Below are 19,209 nucleotides of genomic sequence, written 5' to 3' on the forward strand. Positions count from 1 at the left end.
AAAGCGAAAACGGAGAAGAAAATGCCACAAAACTAATCACCAGCAAAAGGAAATGAACTGCAGCCCAATGAAACCTGGCCGCAGTTAATCCAAATGGTAATCCAAAGGCAAGGAATCAAGTCTTTAGAATTTTTAGCAATATGAAGCCGAAAATCTCCATTTTATTTGATACCATGACAAATTTCATTTAGCCAGAGATCTAAATCTAGAGATCTACTTTAAAGATAAAATTCCTCTAGCTGCTGTAAGAACTAATTTGACCTAAATGCGGTTTATGCAAGTCAGTTAACCAGATACTTCTGAGGAACTTATGAGAATTTTAGAGCTAGTAAAAGATTGATCTTAAGCTGCGTAAAGTGACATTAATTCTTTTGCAATCACTTTGGGTATTAAACATTATTAAGAATTCAAATATTAGATTCTTGTGACATTAAAATTTCGGTCGTCGTAGTTGACTATTTTTTTTCGTAAGAAATTCTTTATAGATCTCTAACGAACGTTTCCTAACTTTGTTAAAGCTAAACCCGTTTTGACTTCTAAATGGTATTTTTTTCTTAATTTGGGATTATTTATAGAAGCATCTTCTTATTGAAAATAAATAACCATTACAAGTCACTTCTTTTTAAATAGAAAAGTAGAAATTAAAAAGCAAAGGAATTCTCGAAAATCCGATACAATCCAAAGAAGAATTTAGTTCTCCGTAGAACTTTTTTTTATTGGCAATCAAAGTTTCCGGTCGAATTCCTAATTATTTACTTGTATGACTTATGCAATATATGTATGTTATTTAACTGCCCTATAGATTGCAACTAGGTTCATAAAACGCACCCTCATCAGCCATATATGACTTCAACTATATGAAATACATAGAGTGCCCTGCGACCAACTGAGTCTTAAAATTATGCTAACATTTGGCACATGCGAAGAGGCAGAGTTTTGTAATTTGAATCCCGGAATGGAACTTGAACACTTGGGCGAGTAAATTGGCGGTGCTTCCTTTTCCATATGCGCTGTTCAGCCACCTTTTCAGCGATTGAATGGGAATTGTGCCCTCCTAATGACATAATGGACTTTGCGCACCATGAATTTGCCTGTTGTTATTGTTGCAACAGTAAGTTACTATTTTTTTTTAATTTCATTATGCAGCACACAAAAGGGCGTGACTGGAGTTGCGATTGTGGACTGAGAGAGGACTGCCAGACTATCCAATGGTCTGGATTGGAGATGGAGAAACTTGTACATTGTGTGCGAAAATTTCGAATTATTTGTACGGCAAAGTTTGAACAGCGCTACGATGAGGAGGAGTAGAACATGGCTAGAAATGTTACAACAGCAATAGCAGCAGCCGCAACATCTCAACATCTGAACCACTGGCAATGTTGCCACATAACGGCTTTTGTGGCATTCACTTACAGTTCATCTGCACTCTAGGTCTGAGGGTTGTTTGAACACTTTCTTTCTGCCACTGCCACTGCCTTGTTGCTGTTGCTTTTGCTTTTGCTGTTGCATGTGGCGGACTGTGACTTTGAAAAGGGGGAGTGGTCTGACGCCCAACCCAAGAGGCGCGACCATGCGGCGCCATTTACAATGCTCTTGCTGCCAGTGGCGTCGCAGCGAAAGCAAATAAGGGATTTCTGGTTAATATTATTCTTTGCTAAAATAAAATATACCTAAATATGCAGTGATCGATTTTGGCTATCAATTACCTATTAACAGTGCGTCAAATATACTATCAAGTTAAATATACTAAAGTTATCAGTAATCGATTGGGGCTATCGATGAGTTCGAGCCCATCTCCATCTACGCCTCTGCCGCTGTTAACTGCGCTGTATCCGTTGCGTCTTTGCCTCTTCTTTCCCTCTCTCAGCGCGACAGCGACAGGAAGCTCACGTACTCAATGAACATATTACAAAATGCCTTCTACGGCTGTCATATGCTCGTGTAACTGGCTGACAGCCCGATATCGTCTGCTGGGTGGCAGCAGGCAGGGGAAGGTGGGAAGGGCGAAGAGAGGAGCGAGGAGGGAGGTACTACAACAAGTCGACCATTTGGTTTGCTTTGAATTCAATTTGAAGTGGGTACGAATACGATGAACTGATGCTGTGCATCCTCTTCTCAGTTCCCCTGCTCCTGTCCCTTTTGTCAGTTTCCGAACATGTTGAAAATCACATAATGTGTCATTTAATAATCAAGTACAATGACGACAACGGCACACAATGTACAGCAACCGGCTGCTGAAGGGGGGAGACCCAGTAGTGGAGGGGCATCAGAGAGACACACAAAACGAAACCAACAATATCGCCATTAGGCATAAATTTATGGGCGAGTACGAATCCGTATGCACACACACATAAACGAAAATACTGTGTGTATGTATGTACAACGGCCATTGGCACAATCAGAGCACGCACACAAACAGACACACGCGAGCACAGCTCACCATATAGGACACACACACACACACTAACTCATGTCGAGCTGTACATATGAATTGCGACTGAGACTGGGAACAACTGAGCTTCTGCACCCAACGGCTCATCGCGCTCTCTCTGTCTCTCTCCATCTCGTTTGCTCTTGTGCTTTCTCCCACTACCACACTGCCCCCACTACCCCTTATGCTGTATGCGAATCCCTGTGGCTGGTTTTGTGCCTTTGGCTCTCTTGTGTGTGTTTGCTTTTACCGTTGTTCATCGGTTGTCGTTGACGAAAACAAAAAAAGTTAAATAAACGTTAAATGAAAAATTCAACTCAATTGAATTCGTTAGCGCGAAATGTCGTTCCTCTCGTTGTTACTTCATCTACCCATCATCATTATAGCGATTATTAAAACCATCATCGTCATCACCATCATTATCATCGTTTGGCCATTGTTGCGCGGCAACAAACGTGTTGCATCGGCAGCCATTTGTCAGCAGACATTTTTAAAGGGGTTGCTGTGATTAGATCAGTTAAAGATAATACAGCATTGCATGCTTTGCATTTGCTGTTAGACAACTACATTGCTGCACACATACACTGCTTGCTGTGGTTTTTTCAAACTGTAGCAAGCAGTGCATTCTACCATTTTAAGTGTTTGCACTGCTTTCGTTGGAAAAAGTCCTTTTCTAACGATCTTTTGGAAATGTTTATAATTTAATTTAATTTAATCTGAGTATTATTATAAGCCATTGCAAATTAAATTTAAGAATATCCAAAAGATCAGCTTAAATAACTTGCGTGCAGATTGTAATAAATCATTCGATTTTATTACTGCCAGATATATATTACATATATTTTAGTTGCTGAATTGAATCTAATATTAATATTTATTTATTTATTATTAACTAACGCATGCATATTTATTTAACTTTGCTTTCAATTTTATGAAAAATACTTATAATTCCAAATTCTGTATATTAAAATAAAAAAAAATGTCCATATGGTTTATTAGCAATCGAGATTCCATGATAGTTACTTTTTAAGAGCAGCTAATTTCGAAATTTGCATTTATGCTTTAGTTGTAAAATCTGAAATGCTTTTCCCAAACAATTTGTGAAATGCTTCCCATTATTATAAATGTATCTAGACTTTAATTTAAAGCTATTTGTGGCAGCAACAACAAAGAGTGTGTAAAATACCTCTGTCCAAAAATATTTGTATGGCGTCAGATACAATTTGTTGCTGAGTAATTTTATTAGTTGTAACATAGGGTAGAGCAAAAGGACGGGGGAATGAAGGAGGGAGGGACTGTAGTGGATGGAGCTGCGGATGGACGACGCTGCAGCGGAAGTTGAAAATAACCCAATGGAGCAGGTACAAAAAAAGAAAGAGAAAAGTCTCTACATACAGACGTATCTGTATCTATAGCTGTGTGTGAAAGAAATAATGCCAGAGAAAAAATAAGACACTTTTTTTTTTGGAAAAATGGTTGATCATAATGATGATAATGACGATGATGACGGCGCAACGACGATGATATGGCAAAAATGCGCGAATACGAATACGAATGAACAGATACATATCTACACAGATACACACATTTGTATCTGTATCTGTATCTGTGGCTGTCTGTCAACGCTGGGTTGCTGCTGCTTCTGATAATCGCTACCGTGCGGGGGCAGACAAATTGCCATTTACACCACTTACAACAGCCGAGGCAGCAGCAACAACAGCGACGACGATGACGACGACGTCGACGACGGCGCCGACAAGTGCCAGCTACAGATACAGAGAGGCAGAGATACAGACACAGATACATTGTATACATAGCATGGTATCTTGTTGCTTGCAACATTATTTGTGTATTCGGTTGTCTCGCTTCGTCGCAAGTGCGGCAATTGCGCGTTGCGTGGTGGGCGTGTCTCCGCCTAGGACACACCCCTTTTTGCCAATGGCAGACCAAGTAGATACACACACACACACACACACACCCTCGCACAGCAGTTACAGATACATAGAGCTCGATTGAGATACTTTGTGGCAGCCGCAGATTGCAGAAGCTGCCGTTGACGTTTTGAATAAATTTTAATTGAATTCGCACAATGAAACTGTTTACTTAACCTGCCACTTTGCGAGATGAGCTTGCCTCACACACACACACACACACGCTCGATAGATGCAGATACATTCTGTAGATACTGCTGCATTGTATGGCTGCAGATACATTGTATAAGGTATATAGATACATAGCTGGGGCATATGTGCTGTGGCATTTAGCTCTTGGTTTAATTACAGCTGGCGAGGGATTTGCGTTAACACTTGTTAAATATGCAACAGCGCCACAAGTTGGGGCAAGCTAATGAGTCGAGCATGTGCGAGCAACTAATTGACAATATATTCTATAGAAATTCTGTGTATATACTCTCATTCATTTTACGTGTTTGCGTGCCACACATTGTTGCAACAACCAAACAGTTTCCAGCGGCACTTGCAACGTTCTTAATGCGCCAGAGCTTTACACAGAACTTCATTAAACACAACACAACAAATTAACATTTACACTGCTCGGCAAATAAATATGCTAATTATGATTTAAGTGCGTCAAGTATTCAACAAAAGTATTAAGACACTAAAACGGCACTAAAGCTTAAGCTAAGCAGCTTCCAAGCTACTTAAAAGCTACTTAAAGTCTGCTTCTTTTCGTCTACAATTTAAAAATCTCTTCACTGCGTTTATGCAAAATATTAAAAGAATTAAAATACCTTCTTGAAATTATAAAATGGGTTTTAGAAAATTCAAAATCCAATGAACAGTTAAAGTGCTCTAATATTTAAAACACCGTATTAAGCTTTATGAGATTTATATTTTAAACATTATTTATATTTAAACTATTCTTTTGTAAAATATCTAAATCAATTGACTTGCTGAAACATTCTAGCAAACTTTAATAATCATCATAAATAATGTTACTGGTAAATCAAAAATAAAGAAATACAGAAAAAAGGACACATTCCTAAAAATAATTTTAAAAAAGTACAAAAGAAGTGTTACAGTCTTAAATTCGTTATCACTTATTATTATATTAAAACAATAATCTATGTTATAACTTGCGTACACATAATATAAAAGTGATGAAAAAAATAACATATTTTCAGTCACTCGAAAGATCGACTGCAAGTGAAATTAAATTTCAAATCAAATACAATTAAACAAAAAAAGAAAAACTATAAATAAACTAATGTAATGTATAATAATATATTTTTTATTTTTATATAATATCCATAAAATCTCTTTCGAGTTAAAATTTTACATGAAAGAATAAATACATGAATACATAAAAAATTCAAACAGAACTGCTAAAATTATAAATTTCATATCAAAAGAAATTTTCTTTTAAGCAAACCGGATCGATATCTTCTGTTTTGTGAAATGTGTTGAATAAATACTGTATCAGCATGTGGCATGTGGCATGTGGCAACTTGAATTACGTTGCTTTATCGTCGCTGTTCAACACCTTGAAGAGACGCCCACAAAAGTGATCAGCATCTTGGCCTATGCTCGACATCTCCTATCAATTTCCTTGTGCCCAACGCTGACCTCCCATTCCTCCACTTTCCCTGACCCCCTTTGCTGCCTTTGCGTGCGTGTGTGCTGAGGCGTTTTGTGCTTCCGTCAGTCGAATCACGTGTCAGGTAAAATGTGTGAGCAGAGCACTCCTTCATTAACTTAATAACAGTTTTCCCCCTTCACTCCTTTGCAGACCCAAGCTACAAAGTGAAATTGCGAAAATCCGTTTCACAATTTTCACTAGCGCTTTTCCAGCTCCCTGACGACGCTCCTGTCGCATTTTCAACAGCAGTAACTGCTATACACTTAGAGAAATAATAAGGCGTATTAAGAAAATGTTGCTGAAATTAAAAAAATATACACTTTGATGTGAAATTCAATTAGTAAATAAATGAAATTTAAAGCTGCTAATAGTAAATTCAACGAGCTGCTACATTAATTTTTTTTTTCGGTGTACTGTAACTGTAACTGTAACATTGTGTGGCATGCAACGGCGCTATGTAATTTGCCAACGCATTGGTCTCTTGCCTTTTGATTCAGCAACGAGTTTGTTTGGTTTTCAATTTCAGCCGCGACACGAGAAAAAGAAGAAGGAGAAGGAGACGACGGAGCAGAAATTGAAGCGAGAGCTTCTCGGATTGTGTTTTACATCTTGATTATCTTCCGTTTGTTTATGCTACATAAATACGGATACGAGGGGTGAGAGCCACTCCCCCTCAACAGCAACAACAGCAACAACAGCACCAACGTCAACTGCCGGGAAATGGAAATAATATTTCCATTCAAATCCATTCAAGGATAAGAAGTCAATCAGTCTTCAAAGTGCCAAGGATTTTGCACTTTGTCAAAATTCAAATTGTACACAAGCCCACACAAAAAGAGATCCCAAGCCAGCAGCTGCTGGCCTGAAAACTTAATCCGTCAGCTGAAACAACCCCAAGACGAAGACGTTGTGGCAAAAGGCAAGAAGCTTGCAAATTGAAATTGTAACTGTTTCGCCCCCCCATCTCACTTCAAGTGAAAGGAGAGGCGTCTCTGATGGCACGTGGCCACACGGCAAGGGTCTCTGGACCAGCAGCAGCAACAGAAAAACTCGACAGCCAACACGTCATTCTTCAATTACCCTTTCGTTGGTTTGTGTGCGGCGAGAGAGAAAGAGAGAGAATGCGGAGTCACATTATCGTAATCGCATCCTAATTGCGACAAAATTACGCCCACGTGCGCGGCTGTAACCTGATCAGGATCAAAGGACATGCTTTTTCTGTTTTGTCATCGTTGTTTACATATTTTACCTACTACAACGAAATACACAAAATATGATAATTTAGAGATGTGAACATTGCGTTCTTAATTTCCCATTTACTAACAAATTTGGTTCACTCCATAGGTTCCGGCTTTTCGTCGGCTATAACAAAGCGCCAGAGAACTGGCACAAGAATAGCGGCCACCAATTGTCCCACAAAATAAGCCCAGAGACCATCAAACTTCAATTGCACCACGGCAGGTGCCAAGGAGCGAAAGAAATTCACGCTGCAGCCACCATGATAGTGCTAAAAAAATTAGTCAATTAATTTTGTAGTTCTCCATTAACTAAACTTAATACTCACGCCAGCAAAACAAAGTGCGGCAATTATGAAACCAATGCGCAGGGAATATGAATCGTAAGCGGCTTTGCTACGTTTGTCCCAAATGGCGCAATATGCAAATAACAAGAATCCACATAGCATAAACTCCACGAGTATAATTTTCCATTCATCAAAATTTACGCCCGCCATGGTCGTACAAAAGTGTTTACTATTCTCGGGCAGCGCGACATAGGCCAATCCAAATCCAGCAAAGGCGCCCAATAATTGACAGGCTATGTAGCATAGCATCAGTTCCCATTCCATCACGCCCACAATAGTGGCGCTCACGCTGACCCATGGATTGATATGAGCGCCACTGAGGAAGGCGAACGTATGTATTGCTGCTGCATAGGAGAATCCCCAGCCTAATGATACTTCACTATATGATTTTGAAAACTGCGCTATCGAGCATCCAAGCGTCATTAACATTGCTGTGCCCGTAAATTCGGCTGCCAGTTTCTTCGCTAAATCCAGATCCCATTTAAAATTCCCCATTTTGTATTCGTATATAATTTGTTGAACTGACTGCTCGAAGTGAACTAAATTTCTAGAAATAATGCCTGCATGCGATGAGAAAATTTTAGTTTCAAACTGACGCGCCTATTGAGATCAAGTTATCGATAACATGCCTTTAAAATTTCCAACTAAATTTGACTGCGTGGCAGCGCTGCTCCCTAAATTTCTTGCGCCATCTATGTTGACTGTATGTAAGCTTCATCACCCTTGTATTTCTGCTGCCATATATGATAAATGTATGAAAATTTATCACTTTTCCATTTCTGGCGCCATTTACGTCAAATGTGTCGAAATTTTGTCACTCCTATTTCTTGCGCCAAATATGTTAATTGTATGGACATTTTGTCAGTCTTCTATTTATTATGCCATCTATGTTATATGTGTCGAAGTTTTAAGCTTTTCTGTTTTAGGCGCCATCTATGTTAAATGTATGGAAAAATAGTCACGATTCTATTTCTGGCGCCATCTATGGTAAATGTATGGAAATTTTGTCACTCGTTATAAACTAAATAATCCTGTGTGGCAACACTGTTACACTTACCCGCTTATTCGTCGCCACCCTTCTTGGTGGTGCTCGACTCAATGTCACCTTGCAGATAGAGGAAACGCCACGCTACTGCCAAAAGTGCAGCAGTAATTGGCGGCACCACCATGTAAATGTAAATGTAATCCCAAAAGCTATCTGCAATCGCAGGCCACAGCGAACGGAATGGATTCATGCTGGCGCCAGTGTAACCACCCTGCAAAATACGTATACATACATAAATTGCAGATATCGATAATTATTTTAAATGTAACTTACACCCGCCAAAGTGCTAGCGGCGACCACAATGCCTATCCGCAATGATATTGTCTCCAACAACTCCTCATTAGCCACATTCCACGATGCACACATGGCCAGCACCCAAGCTCCAGTCATATAAAACTCGAGCAGTATCGATTTCCACCAGGGATCGATAGAAATTCGGGTCACGCAAAATCCGGACGCGTTATCGCGTCGAACGATGCCGTAGGCGACACCGAATCCTGCAGCAGAGCCTAGTAATTGCATCAATATATACAAGAAACCATCGAGAACTTCCACTTGTTGCATTATCATAGCGGCAATGGAAATGCACGGATTAATATGCGCTCCAGACAATATTCGAAACGCTTGAGTTGCCGCAATCACGGAGCCTCCCCAGCCAACAGCGTATGGTAAATACGCCATTGACCAACCTTTTGACCAACTGCCGGACCAATAATTAGTAACACCACAGCCCGCAAATTGCACAAGCATGCTGGCAAGAAACTCCGCTATGAGGTTTATTAATAGCTCTTTATTGAATTTGGTCATTTCTATGTATTTTATTTATAAAAACTTTAATAATTTGGCTCACTTTCCATGTATGAGTTTTCGATTTGTTTTGACTTACTTTTTTCGATCTCCGTTCCCCAAGATTGATAGGTTTTCGAAAAGGCTTCTACGACCGATTTTTATATTCAATTTTATTTCGCAGGGTGACCATTTCACTTCTTAAAGTGGCAACGCCATGAACGTCCAGCTCGGTTGAGCGCATAAAACAACCCCAAAAAATTGCAAAGCATTCAAATTTCGAAATCTAATTTTAGTCCGTAATTGTCGGTCTTAACAAAGCTAAGAATATAATTTTCGATATTAAAAACTGTAATATACCGGAAGTGCTTTTCAATATATCGAAACTTTAAAGCACAAAAACTTACCAAAATAGCATTCGTATGAACAAAACAGTTACTCAATTTATGATTTCGCATTTTGCCGAAAATCGGTGCCTTACAACGGAAATCCGTGCATTGGTAGCTGGAAACTCATACGGTGCTTTTGCAAATATTCCGGATGATGTCTGGATATATAAAAGGAAACACATGACACACTTAAATTTAAATTTTGCACTCGTTTCAAAAATACTGCACAAGTGTGACCATGACGCGCATCGCGTTCTTGTTGGGTTCGATATATCCTAAAACCATAAATTTCTCAGCTGTTGCTTATGGTCACACTCGCTAATAAAACAGCTTTGAAAAACTTTTTGAAATCGGAAAAAATCAGTCCGCAGACGTCGGTTTTGCCAAGCAAACGTGCTTCTGAACGCGCTATTCGCACTCTTTTTATTCCCATTAATACGCATACATACCTATACACTCATCATATACCTAATGCGTGTATCAGCGCGCGGAAGTTCTGACTATAAAGAAAAAAGAAAACTAATCTCCCACTTGCTGATACGTTGCCACAACAAATAATCCTAACACAAAGCGTTTATGTTGTTGCTCTTTGCACCACAACAAGTACAACAATTGCCATAATTTTTCGCATCACCCAACGTACATATGTACTCTTAGTAATTCAGTTCTCCACCAGTCCGTCGTTGGCGTCACAAGGGACACTTGCAGAAACAACAACGTCGACGGAAAATCAGCGAACAGGAAAAAAGAAAGCGCGACTCGTTCGTTCGTCGTTGGTCATTCAACAACCTCTTTGGAATGATATCGATTTTCCGTTATAACGTTATACACACACTCTGACCGAGTTTACACACACAATCAAACAACAAGCACACGCCCCACTTCAAACCACAGACAATCCTACCAACACCCCAAGCCGCCCCCAGTCTGTAGCAGCTGGGACGGGGTATTGTATGCCTTTGTCTCAATGCGTGTGTGTGTGCGAGAGTGCGAGTGAGAAGGAGTGACGGACTGTTGATGCAGAGCGAGTGCGAGTGAGCAATGATTTAATTGTTGCACATCGGGAAAATTAATAGAAGCATGTTTAATTTGGCACTGATCAAATAGGGACGGACAAACATTTTAGGTGAGTATAGTGTGAAAAATGCCATTGCAATTTCTATGCGTAGCTTTTTTTGCTTTGTCATCGGATTATCTGATTTGAGAACGACTGTACGTGTTTTAGCTCCTCAATTAGCTCAATTTATTTTTAATCCGACTTCTGTGCAAAATCCCAAAGCGCACACAAATAAAATCGCGCAAGTCGCGTATTGTTCGTTTAATTTGTAATTCACTTTTTGTTGTAGTTTTGTAGTTTCATTTCTATTTGTCTCTTCCTCTCTCTCACTCTCACTGTCTCTGCTTCTTCTATGCGGCGGCAAACAGGGACACACACACAATTGTAAATAGCATCATCAGCACATCAGCGACATCGCAAAACTTTGACGTCGTAACGATCATTGAGTTGAGCTTTCCCTGCGTCTGTGTGCGCGAGTCTGTGTAAGTCTGCGTCTGTGTGTGATTGCTTGAGTTTCCAACATGGCAGGACAGAGGGCGCTGCTAGTCCAACACCTGAATGCACTGAGCACCGTTAGCTGTCTGCTGCTCTTCTTTTTGACTCAACAAGCACTGGCTCAAGGAACACCACAACAGGTGTGCCCAGAGCAAAGCGATATTTCGCCTTGCATTTGCACGGTGAAGAAAAATGGCTTGGACATTTTATGCGAAACAACCGATTTGGCGCACATAACAAAATCTATGGGCACGCTAAAGGGCAAGAGTCCGATTATCTTTTATCTGAAGCTGCGCCACAACAACCTGCCCAAACTTCAAGGATTTGTTTTTCTTGCGCTGGATATCCGCCACTTGACAATACACAACAGCAGTTTGGCTGCCATCGAGGAGAATGCACTCAGTTCGTTGGGTAAGTGGAGAACACACTTCGTATTGATAAATATTTTAACAAATTCTACATTTATACTTAGGCAAGGGACTCACACAGCTTGATGTTTCACTGAATCAGATGAAAACGGTGCCATCACAGGTAATTAATTGTTAACACATATTTCATTGCATACTTTGCGAGCGCTATAGATATATTTAAATTCGATAGCCTTAGTTATCGGATTGACAGCCATCTTGTCTCGCAATTGAAAGCGCCATTTTAAAGCTGTTGATTAATTCTTTGTTTTGCAGGCCCTGCAACATTTGTATCATTTGTTAATATTGAATTTGAATCACAACAAAATCACTGTTATACATAACAATGCCTTCGAGGGACTCGATACATTGGAGATACTCACGCTCTACGAGAATAAAATCACACAGGTTGACCCGGAAGCGTTCCGCGGCCTGGAAAAGTGCGTATGAGTGTTAAATAAAATATTAACCTCTGAAAGTATTAATTTGTTAAATTTAGGAAACTGAAGCGTTTGAATCTGGGTGGAAATGATCTGTCCAATGTACCGCAGAAGGCGCTCTCCATATTGGATAATCTAAAGAAGCTCGAAATACAGGAGAACAAGATTCGTACGATCAGCGAGGGCGACTTTGAAGGTAAAAGATGCATTTAATAAAAGTCTATTGGCAGAACTTTAAGCATCCCAATTGTATTTCAGGCCTGCAGAACTTGGATTCATTGATATTAGCACATAATATGATCACAACCGTGCCTGCAAATGTATTTTCGCACTTAAGTCTACTCAACTCATTGGAATTGGAGGGCAACAAGATCAGCGTCATCGATAAAGATGCATTCAAGGGTCTAGAGGGTAAGAGATTGGAATGCGATTATCTGCTCTTAAACTGACTGACATAATACTATGGAAATACCCACAGAGAATCTGCAGTACTTACGTCTGGGCGATAACAATATTCATGCCATACCCAGTGAGGCATTGCGTCCCCTCCATCGCCTGCGTCATTTGGATTTGCGTAACAACAATATCAACGTCTTGGCTGATGATGCGTTTACTGGCTATGGCGATTCCCTGACATTCGTTAATCTTCAGAAGAATGAGTAAATTAGCTCGCCACAAGTGCACAAATTTTATCTTTTGGAATGCGTCTCATATTCATCAATATTATTTTTCTTATTATTCTTATTATTATTCAATTGTAGCATTAAAGTGCTGCCAAGCACCTTATTCGAGAACCTCAACTCACTGGAGACATTGAATCTGCAGAATAACAAACTGCAACGGATTCCACAGGACACCATGGAACCAGTCATCGATACTCTACGCATAATTGACATCACTGGCAAGTTGTAGAAATTACCTAAATCGAGCTTACAGTTTTCATTCTTGATTGTTATCAAATAATATAGATAATCCATTGAATTGTTCGTGCGAATTGATCTGGTTCCCGAAATTATTGGAGGATCTAAAAAATAAGGACGATGAAATGTCACAGAAGAAGAAGCCACTGTGCCACATGTCGCTGGACAATCGCGAGTATTTTGTGCAAGCGATGCCCATCGAGAAGATGCACTGCGCTGGCCTCAATGTGAGTCCCTCACCCACGAGCGGCGGTCTCATGCGGATACTGCAAGTGAACATTTTGGCCCAATTAGCCATGTTTAGCGTGGCGTTTCTGAGTAGTGTTTAAAAAATGCTACTTCAAAAGCATTAAGAGCATACACACGCAATCGTATCAATTGCATTCACATTCCGTTTTTCCGATTAGTTTTATACACACACATAGTATTATGTAGGTGGTCATGATGGCTCATCATCATCAGACATAGACGAAGTGATACTTATGCCCCCACAAAACCAAAAACAAATCAAATCAAAGCCCAAAAAAAAAAACCAAAACCCAAAAAAAATACCATAGAACTTTTGTACGCCTACAAACCTTTTTCTGTGTTGTTGTATTGTATTTTTTATTATAGATTATAGTGAATCCGTGAATTATGCAACTCTGGCAATTGTTAGACTCAGAATGCACCCAACCAAGAGCAACAAAACAAGCAGAACAACAGCAATATCACCCCGCAAGTGCCCCCCATCGATTAACTGAATACTCAAATGCAAAATGATACTCGTACACACCCACCTTGTTGAATTGATTATTTGATGCCAATATGCCATAAAACGCGCAAACAAAAACAATTATTAACTGAACACTGCAAACACTCGAAAGTACACAAAACAAACAAATAATAATAATATAGTGCAGTAGCCCGACAAATGCTGCTTATAAATATTAGGACAAGCTCGTTAATTGTTAACGCTTAGCCTTGAATAAATGAAAGATTGTAATCGTAATTGTTATCAAAAGGCATCTATGTATGTAGTTGTAAGTTCCACAAAAATGATAATTCGAAAGAGAGATTTAAAATATCTGAGAACGTGAATTGTTAGCAGCTAAGCTAAGCGATATTATTATTAATTGAAAATTATTATTACTACTTGTAGTCGTTTTAAGAATTATGCGAGAATCTTTACATGTTTTATCACAACTACAATGCATATATTTATACATATATGTAATATCTACTATATTTATGTACCTATCTATTGTGTGTAGTACTAATAACATATGTCGTCGTCTTGTCGTCGCTGTTGTGAGATACAATCATTATAAAAACTTTTGTTTGTTCAATTTCTATTCTGTTAGCTATTCAAGTTTTTACAATGCAACCTAGTCGAAATTTGCAAGATTCTATTATTTACAAAATTCTTACTATACTATATATTGCTATATACAAATCTATGTGCAACTTCTTTTAAAAATTTGCAAAAACAAAAGAAACAAAAAAATAATTACTTTAAAGAATTGTACGCGTTCAAACAAGATAAAAACGTAAACATTTGCATCAATCAACAAGAACTGATTATGGAATAAGTAGTTTGTACTCTTTATATGGAAGAGAGGTGGAAAAGTTATAGGAATGAGGGTTGAGAAGCGGACACATTTGTTGTCCCGCATATACACATACATATCAATTATTGTATACATAATCGTTATAGATATATACACAGTGGTAATATCGTAACATATCAGGAGTGCGCCAATTATAATTGGTAGCCTCAAAAAACATTTGAAACTCACAAATTTTATAGAATTCTACCACACTAAAATTACAATTTTTGAAATTGTTTTTTTTTTATATATGTATGTTTCTATGTATGTACGTACCTCTATTGAATTGTATTTTAACTAAGTTATACATATATACCTATAGGCTAATTTATATTTACATTTATATTTATATTTGAACCATCTATTCGTCACATCTTTCTTCTATATTGGGCTCCTCGTCAGTTTGGTTGGGTCAGTTAGCCACTGACGAGTTCCCGAGACGGAAGGCAGAATGAAAAACCATACAAACAAATGCAAACAAATATTTTCAAGAGAGTGTGCTCAATATGCCAACTCGGGTCAGTTTTGGCAATAGCTGCTCTCTTCCAAATATTAGAAATCAAAACAAACAACAAAGAAAGGAGTCGAATCCATGAGGCAAAGTCAATTGTAAAATGCTTCGTTGTAGAAGTCAAAGTGTGCGAGGCCTTTGGCCATGCAGACTATGTTTTCTCGCGAATTATCAAAGAATAAAGAATCATATTGGTTACTAACACAAAACTCGCTTTCTTTATTTAGTCAGATGGCTTTAAAGTATAGCGTCTTGGGCAATGGGAAACCATTAAAGGCGCTGGCAATGGGCACTGTGTAAGCGCCCATATTTGGAAAGCCAATTAAATCGCCCCGATTTAGGTTGGGCAAACGCAGATCTTCAGAAATCTATTAAAGAAATTGGATATTAATATGTGTTAAATTAAAATTTGTAAAAATCAAACAATTTACCTTATCCAACGCATCACAGCTAGGACCCCAAATTAGGCTCTTGAACGTAGGCAAATTCTCGGCATCATCCTACAAAATAAGAAAGACAATTTAGGACTACATAATTGCATGATAAATGATAAATTGCCTACCAAATAATGCTCTGCCGTGACGACCTGATGATCATAGAGAATACAATTAAAGGAGCCATAGACGCCATCGTTCAGATAGTACATAACCGTGTCCAGTTTTCCTGCCGCATTGCGCACCTCCCGCTTGGCATGAATCTTGCAGACGAGAGTATAAGCAGCTGCCACAAAGAATCGTCCGGGCTCTGCAATAATCTCGATGCGTTCATCAGGAAAGTGTTTCTCGACTGCCTTGTTCACAATGCCAGCAATCTGTAAATAATTGAATGTTAGTCGTATACTTCAGACAAACCACATAACTTACCTTGCCAAACTGTTCGTCATCGCTTCCGGGGAATCCCCCACCAATATCAAGTAGCTTTAGATCGTAACCGAGCAGCTCACCAAACTTAAAAATGTTCTTCGCCTTCTTGATAGCACGCTCATAGGCCTCGTATTCGCTGCAGCCGGAGCCCACGTGGAAGCTGGTGCCAGTCACCTAAGTATAAAGATTACTTAAGATTACATTTACATTACTTACTACCAATCTTACTCACAGACAAGTCCAGCGCCTTGGCGAGCAGCATTAATGCTGAGGCATCAATGTCCGCATCGCAACCGAATTTATCTCCCAGCGGGCACTGAGCGGCCTTTGCCTCGCACTTGAAACGTACAATCAGGCTGGAAAATGAATGAATAGATTAAGATTCAGTCTCAGACTGATAACAAGTAAGTAAGTCAGCTACAATCGAGTGAGCTCGGTAAACATATTTAGGGGAAAAAGTGATATAAGCGATTTGTAAGAGTTATTACAATATAAGACTTTAACACTTTTGTAAAAAGAATAGAACAAGATCTGCTACAGTTTCCATCAATAAGCAACGCTGGTAATCCGATACCGCAGTCAATAATCTGAATTATTTTTGAAAAATTTTTGGTGTTTGGTAACTGTCAACAAAATTGTCTCGGCAACTGATATTGATGGTGATAATCACATTAGTATACACAAAATATTCACGCATTTTTGGTAGCCACTAAATTACAATACATTTTTAAGGGTAGCGTGTTTAAAGTTTAAACCGAGTCTTAGTCGGATTTTCGGTATACGCACTTTGAATTGGGATAGTGCTTGTGCAGCTTGTAAACCTCAAATTCGTTATCAACCGTGCCCTTGAGCACGTGCTGTTCTCGAGCATAATCCAGATGACTGACCGGGCGACAAGGATTAGCAAATATGATGCGCTCTGGTTCGACGTTACAGTTCAGCACCTGTTCAAAGTAAAATATTTTATAATAAGCAGCTAGCATGTTAATATTAATGCTATACAAACCAGCTTAAGCTCATTTTTGGAGGCGCAATCAAAGCCAGCTCCCAGTGTAGCCAGAGTTTGTACGATAATGGGGTTATCGTTGCACTTGACCGCATAATAAGGCTTGATGCGTGGCAGATGCTGTTGCCACAAATGGAATTTGCGCTCCACGCTCGACAGATCGCATATATTGAGCGCCTCGTCGCAATCCTCTAAATGTGCCTCGTCGACTACTTGTCGTATGTTGAGCACTTGCTCATAGTAATTGATTTCAGTTTGCGACGACATCTTGACGAGCCCAACGAGCGGCGATTACTGATTAACTAGTCGCGTCGCCCCCTTGTCGAGTGATTTGCCATTCATTGTTTTGTGTAGCTATCAGTTGAAACTGAATTTCAACAGATTTGCGGGTCAGTTTAAAAACGTGACGTGCGCGTGTCCAGGCGAATGACCATTTGAGAGAATCACGGAGGAATGGGGAGGATCGGAAAACAATGCGCCTCTAATTAGGCGGCAAAAGGTCAAGAAAAAGGGGCTTACAAATAGCCGTTACCTACGTGTGTCGAGCTAAACTATTAATAGTACGTGCCATGGAAATTATTTACAACCTACAATATTTGGGATCGTAAATAATTTTAATGCGTTGAGCATGTAAAATCTAATAAAATGTAAATTTTCCAAGGAGCAACTTCAAAATGCGCATAATTGACACACTTTATTCATTCAGGGTTACACAGCACACAAAACCCACACACACACACTCAACATGCATGTGCATTACAATCAACTGCCCCCAGGGCTGACAATTGGCAATAACCATAAAAGTGTGCTTGTGTTTTCTTCGAGTGTTGGGAGGGTCACTTTTTTTGGTGGTGGTGTGACACTTGTGTGTGTGTGCACATTGACAATCGAGTGCGATAACCCTCCCTCCCTCATCCACCTACTATTGATGGGCAATTAAAAATTAAAATCAAACTATTGAAATCGATATTGCAATTGAGCATCTTCTATGCTATCGATCAATCCTTAATTGGCCGCAAACTCACCCTTTGATCAGGTAACGGTTTGTGACTTCACTAAAAAAAATCATCAACTGTCAAAAAGTTATTGAGCGATTGTCAAAAATAATGCATCAAGCAAGTCACGCCGCTGATCGGAAAATTGAAAAATCTGAAAAGTCACGGCAAAAGTCCATTTCGATTGCAATCAAATATCATTTTATCTGTCCAGAGCAATTTGCTGCGAGTGTCATCATTCCATCATTCATTTCCACTCCGACCGTGCACTTTTAAGTGTTTCACATATCCTGGCCACACTTCAGCCAGAGTTTGAGTGATGTGACAAATCTGCGACAAGCCGCAGAGTGCTTCAACTGTTTCAGTTCTCGTCGAGTCGCGTTGAACAGCAATTTACAATTGTAAAACTGGTTTTCCATTTTACACTAAAATGCATTTAAATCATCTTGTAATAAGCCCACAAAATTTAAATGGATATGTCATTAATTACTTGCGGTCCTCTCGAGTTCCTATAAATTGTCTTCCTTAACATCAACAAAAAATTTCCTCCCAAGCTCAACCCTCTTTCATTTGTTTGCTTCATCAACACGAAACAGCTACAATGGCGTAACAAATTTAGCGTGTTCTATATAATTATCAGTTTGGCTCAGTCGACAAGTTCACAAAGCTATTATAGAAAATAAATGTTTCAAGTTTCCTGGGAAAATTTGAATAATTTAAAATCACAACAGAGAAGATTGAACTGATTGAAAATACATAAAATTTTAAAATATATGTTTATACCTGAGCAACACCGACTTGGATTTCAATTATAAACAAAACATTTGGTCAAATTTCTAACAAATTTAATATTTGCAGTGAAAGCATAGTTAAAAAAAGTTAAGGAATGCAATATAAAAACTTGCAATGCTACTATTAATAAACTTTCTGAATATAATTCTCAATTTTATTACCGACTATTTAATAGCATTTGATACAGAAACAAATAACTTTATATGTATGTTATGTAGTATTCTTATGTTTTGTGTGTTCCCTTCCATGTTAAGCAGCGATTTGTAGTTTAACGAAAATTCAAGCAGAGTCCTTCAGGGAGTAT

The 19,209-nt window shown here is 39.0% G+C and overlaps 4 protein-coding genes across 5 annotated transcripts; 1 reads left to right on the forward strand and 3 right to left on the reverse strand.

Moving 5' to 3' along the window:
• Positions 1-7,241: 7,241 nt before the first annotated feature.
• LOC132791732 (aquaporin-2-like) lies at positions 7,242-8,374 on the reverse strand. Its single transcript, XM_060800775.1, has 3 exons — positions 8,240-8,374; positions 7,593-8,170; positions 7,242-7,535 (listed from the first exon to the last, which is right to left on the reverse strand). Exons 2-3 carry the CDS (start codon positions 8,103-8,105, stop codon positions 7,362-7,364), a joined length of 687 nt encoding a protein of 228 aa, XP_060656758.1. The 5' UTR covers positions 8,106-8,170; positions 8,240-8,374; the 3' UTR covers positions 7,242-7,361.
• A 76-nt stretch (positions 8,375-8,450) lies between these two features.
• LOC132791731 (aquaporin AQPAe.a-like) lies at positions 8,451-9,538 on the reverse strand. Its single transcript, XM_060800774.1, has 3 exons — positions 8,929-9,538; positions 8,668-8,866; positions 8,451-8,592 (listed from the first exon to the last, which is right to left on the reverse strand). The coding sequence occupies exons 1-2, from the start codon at positions 9,460-9,462 to the stop codon at positions 8,672-8,674; spliced, it is 729 nt and encodes a 242-aa protein (XP_060656757.1). The 5' UTR covers positions 9,463-9,538; the 3' UTR covers positions 8,451-8,592; positions 8,668-8,671.
• Positions 9,539-10,204: 666 nt separating this feature from the next.
• Positions 10,205-14,477, forward strand: LOC132790214 (platelet glycoprotein V). 2 transcript variants are annotated; one of them, XM_060798679.1, is made up of 10 exons: positions 10,205-10,956; positions 11,256-11,793; positions 11,855-11,913; positions 12,066-12,229; positions 12,289-12,425; positions 12,488-12,640; positions 12,708-12,888; positions 12,991-13,130; positions 13,198-13,376; positions 13,765-14,477. In XM_060798679.1, the coding sequence occupies exons 2-10, from the start codon at positions 11,409-11,411 to the stop codon at positions 13,780-13,782; spliced, it is 1,416 nt and encodes a 471-aa protein (XP_060654662.1). In that variant the 5' UTR covers positions 10,205-10,956; positions 11,256-11,408; the 3' UTR covers positions 13,783-14,477. The 2 variants fall into 2 exon arrangements, with proteins under 2 accessions (XP_060654662.1, XP_060654661.1); XM_060798678.1 differs by having other exon boundaries at positions 13,198-14,477.
• A 967-nt stretch (positions 14,478-15,444) lies between these two features.
• Positions 15,445-17,679, reverse strand: LOC132790216 (ornithine decarboxylase 1-like). Its single transcript, XM_060798680.1, has 7 exons — positions 17,119-17,679; positions 16,899-17,056; positions 16,345-16,468; positions 16,113-16,286; positions 15,812-16,060; positions 15,681-15,749; positions 15,445-15,617 (listed from the first exon to the last, which is right to left on the reverse strand). Exons 1-7 carry the CDS (start codon positions 17,383-17,385, stop codon positions 15,477-15,479), a joined length of 1,182 nt encoding a protein of 393 aa, XP_060654663.1. The 5' UTR covers positions 17,386-17,679; the 3' UTR covers positions 15,445-15,476.
• Positions 17,680-19,209: the final 1,530 nt, after the last annotated feature.

The sequence above is a fragment of the Drosophila nasuta genome, chromosome 3 (assembly GCF_023558535.2).
Source record: "Drosophila nasuta strain 15112-1781.00 chromosome 3, ASM2355853v1, whole genome shotgun sequence".
Classification (NCBI taxonomy): Eukaryota; Metazoa; Arthropoda; class Insecta; order Diptera; family Drosophilidae; genus Drosophila; species Drosophila nasuta.

What these genes read in the sequence shown, in the direction of transcription:
- LOC132791732 (XM_060800775.1), bottom strand. Translation starts at nt 8,105, where the DNA reads ATGGGGAATTTTAAATGGGATCTGGATTTAGCGAAGAAACTGGCAGCC. An exon ending in CCGCACTTTGTTTTGCTGGC is followed by an intron (nt 7,536 to 7,592) that starts GTGAGTATTAAG and finishes TAATTTTTTTAG; the next exon opens with CACTATCATGGTGGCTGCAG.
- LOC132791731 (XM_060800774.1), bottom strand. Translation starts at nt 9,462, where the DNA reads ATGACCAAATTCAATAAAGAGCTATTAATAAACCTCATAGCGGAGTTT. An exon ending in CCGCTAGCACTTTGGCGGGT is followed by an intron (nt 8,867 to 8,928) that starts GTAAGTTACATT and finishes CGTATTTTGCAG; the next exon opens with GGTGGTTACACTGGCGCCAG.
- LOC132790214 (XM_060798678.1), top strand. Translation starts at nt 11,409, where the DNA reads ATGGCAGGACAGAGGGCGCTGCTAGTCCAACACCTGAATGCACTGAGC. An exon ending in GCGTTCCGCGGCCTGGAAAA is followed by an intron (nt 12,230 to 12,288) that starts GTGCGTATGAGT and finishes TGTTAAATTTAG; the next exon opens with GAAACTGAAGCGTTTGAATC. An exon ending in CAGCGAGGGCGACTTTGAAG is followed by an intron (nt 12,426 to 12,487) that starts GTAAAAGATGCA and finishes ATTGTATTTCAG; the next exon opens with GCCTGCAGAACTTGGATTCA.
- LOC132790216 (XM_060798680.1), bottom strand. Translation starts at nt 17,385, where the DNA reads ATGTCGTCGCAAACTGAAATCAATTACTATGAGCAAGTGCTCAACATA. An exon ending in CCAAAAATGAGCTTAAGCTG is followed by an intron (nt 17,057 to 17,118) that starts GTTTGTATAGCA and finishes TACTTTGAACAG; the next exon opens with GTGCTGAACTGTAACGTCGA. An exon ending in AAGCACTATCCCAATTCAAA is followed by an intron (nt 16,469 to 16,898) that starts GTGCGTATACCG and finishes TTCATTTTCCAG; the next exon opens with CCTGATTGTACGTTTCAAGT.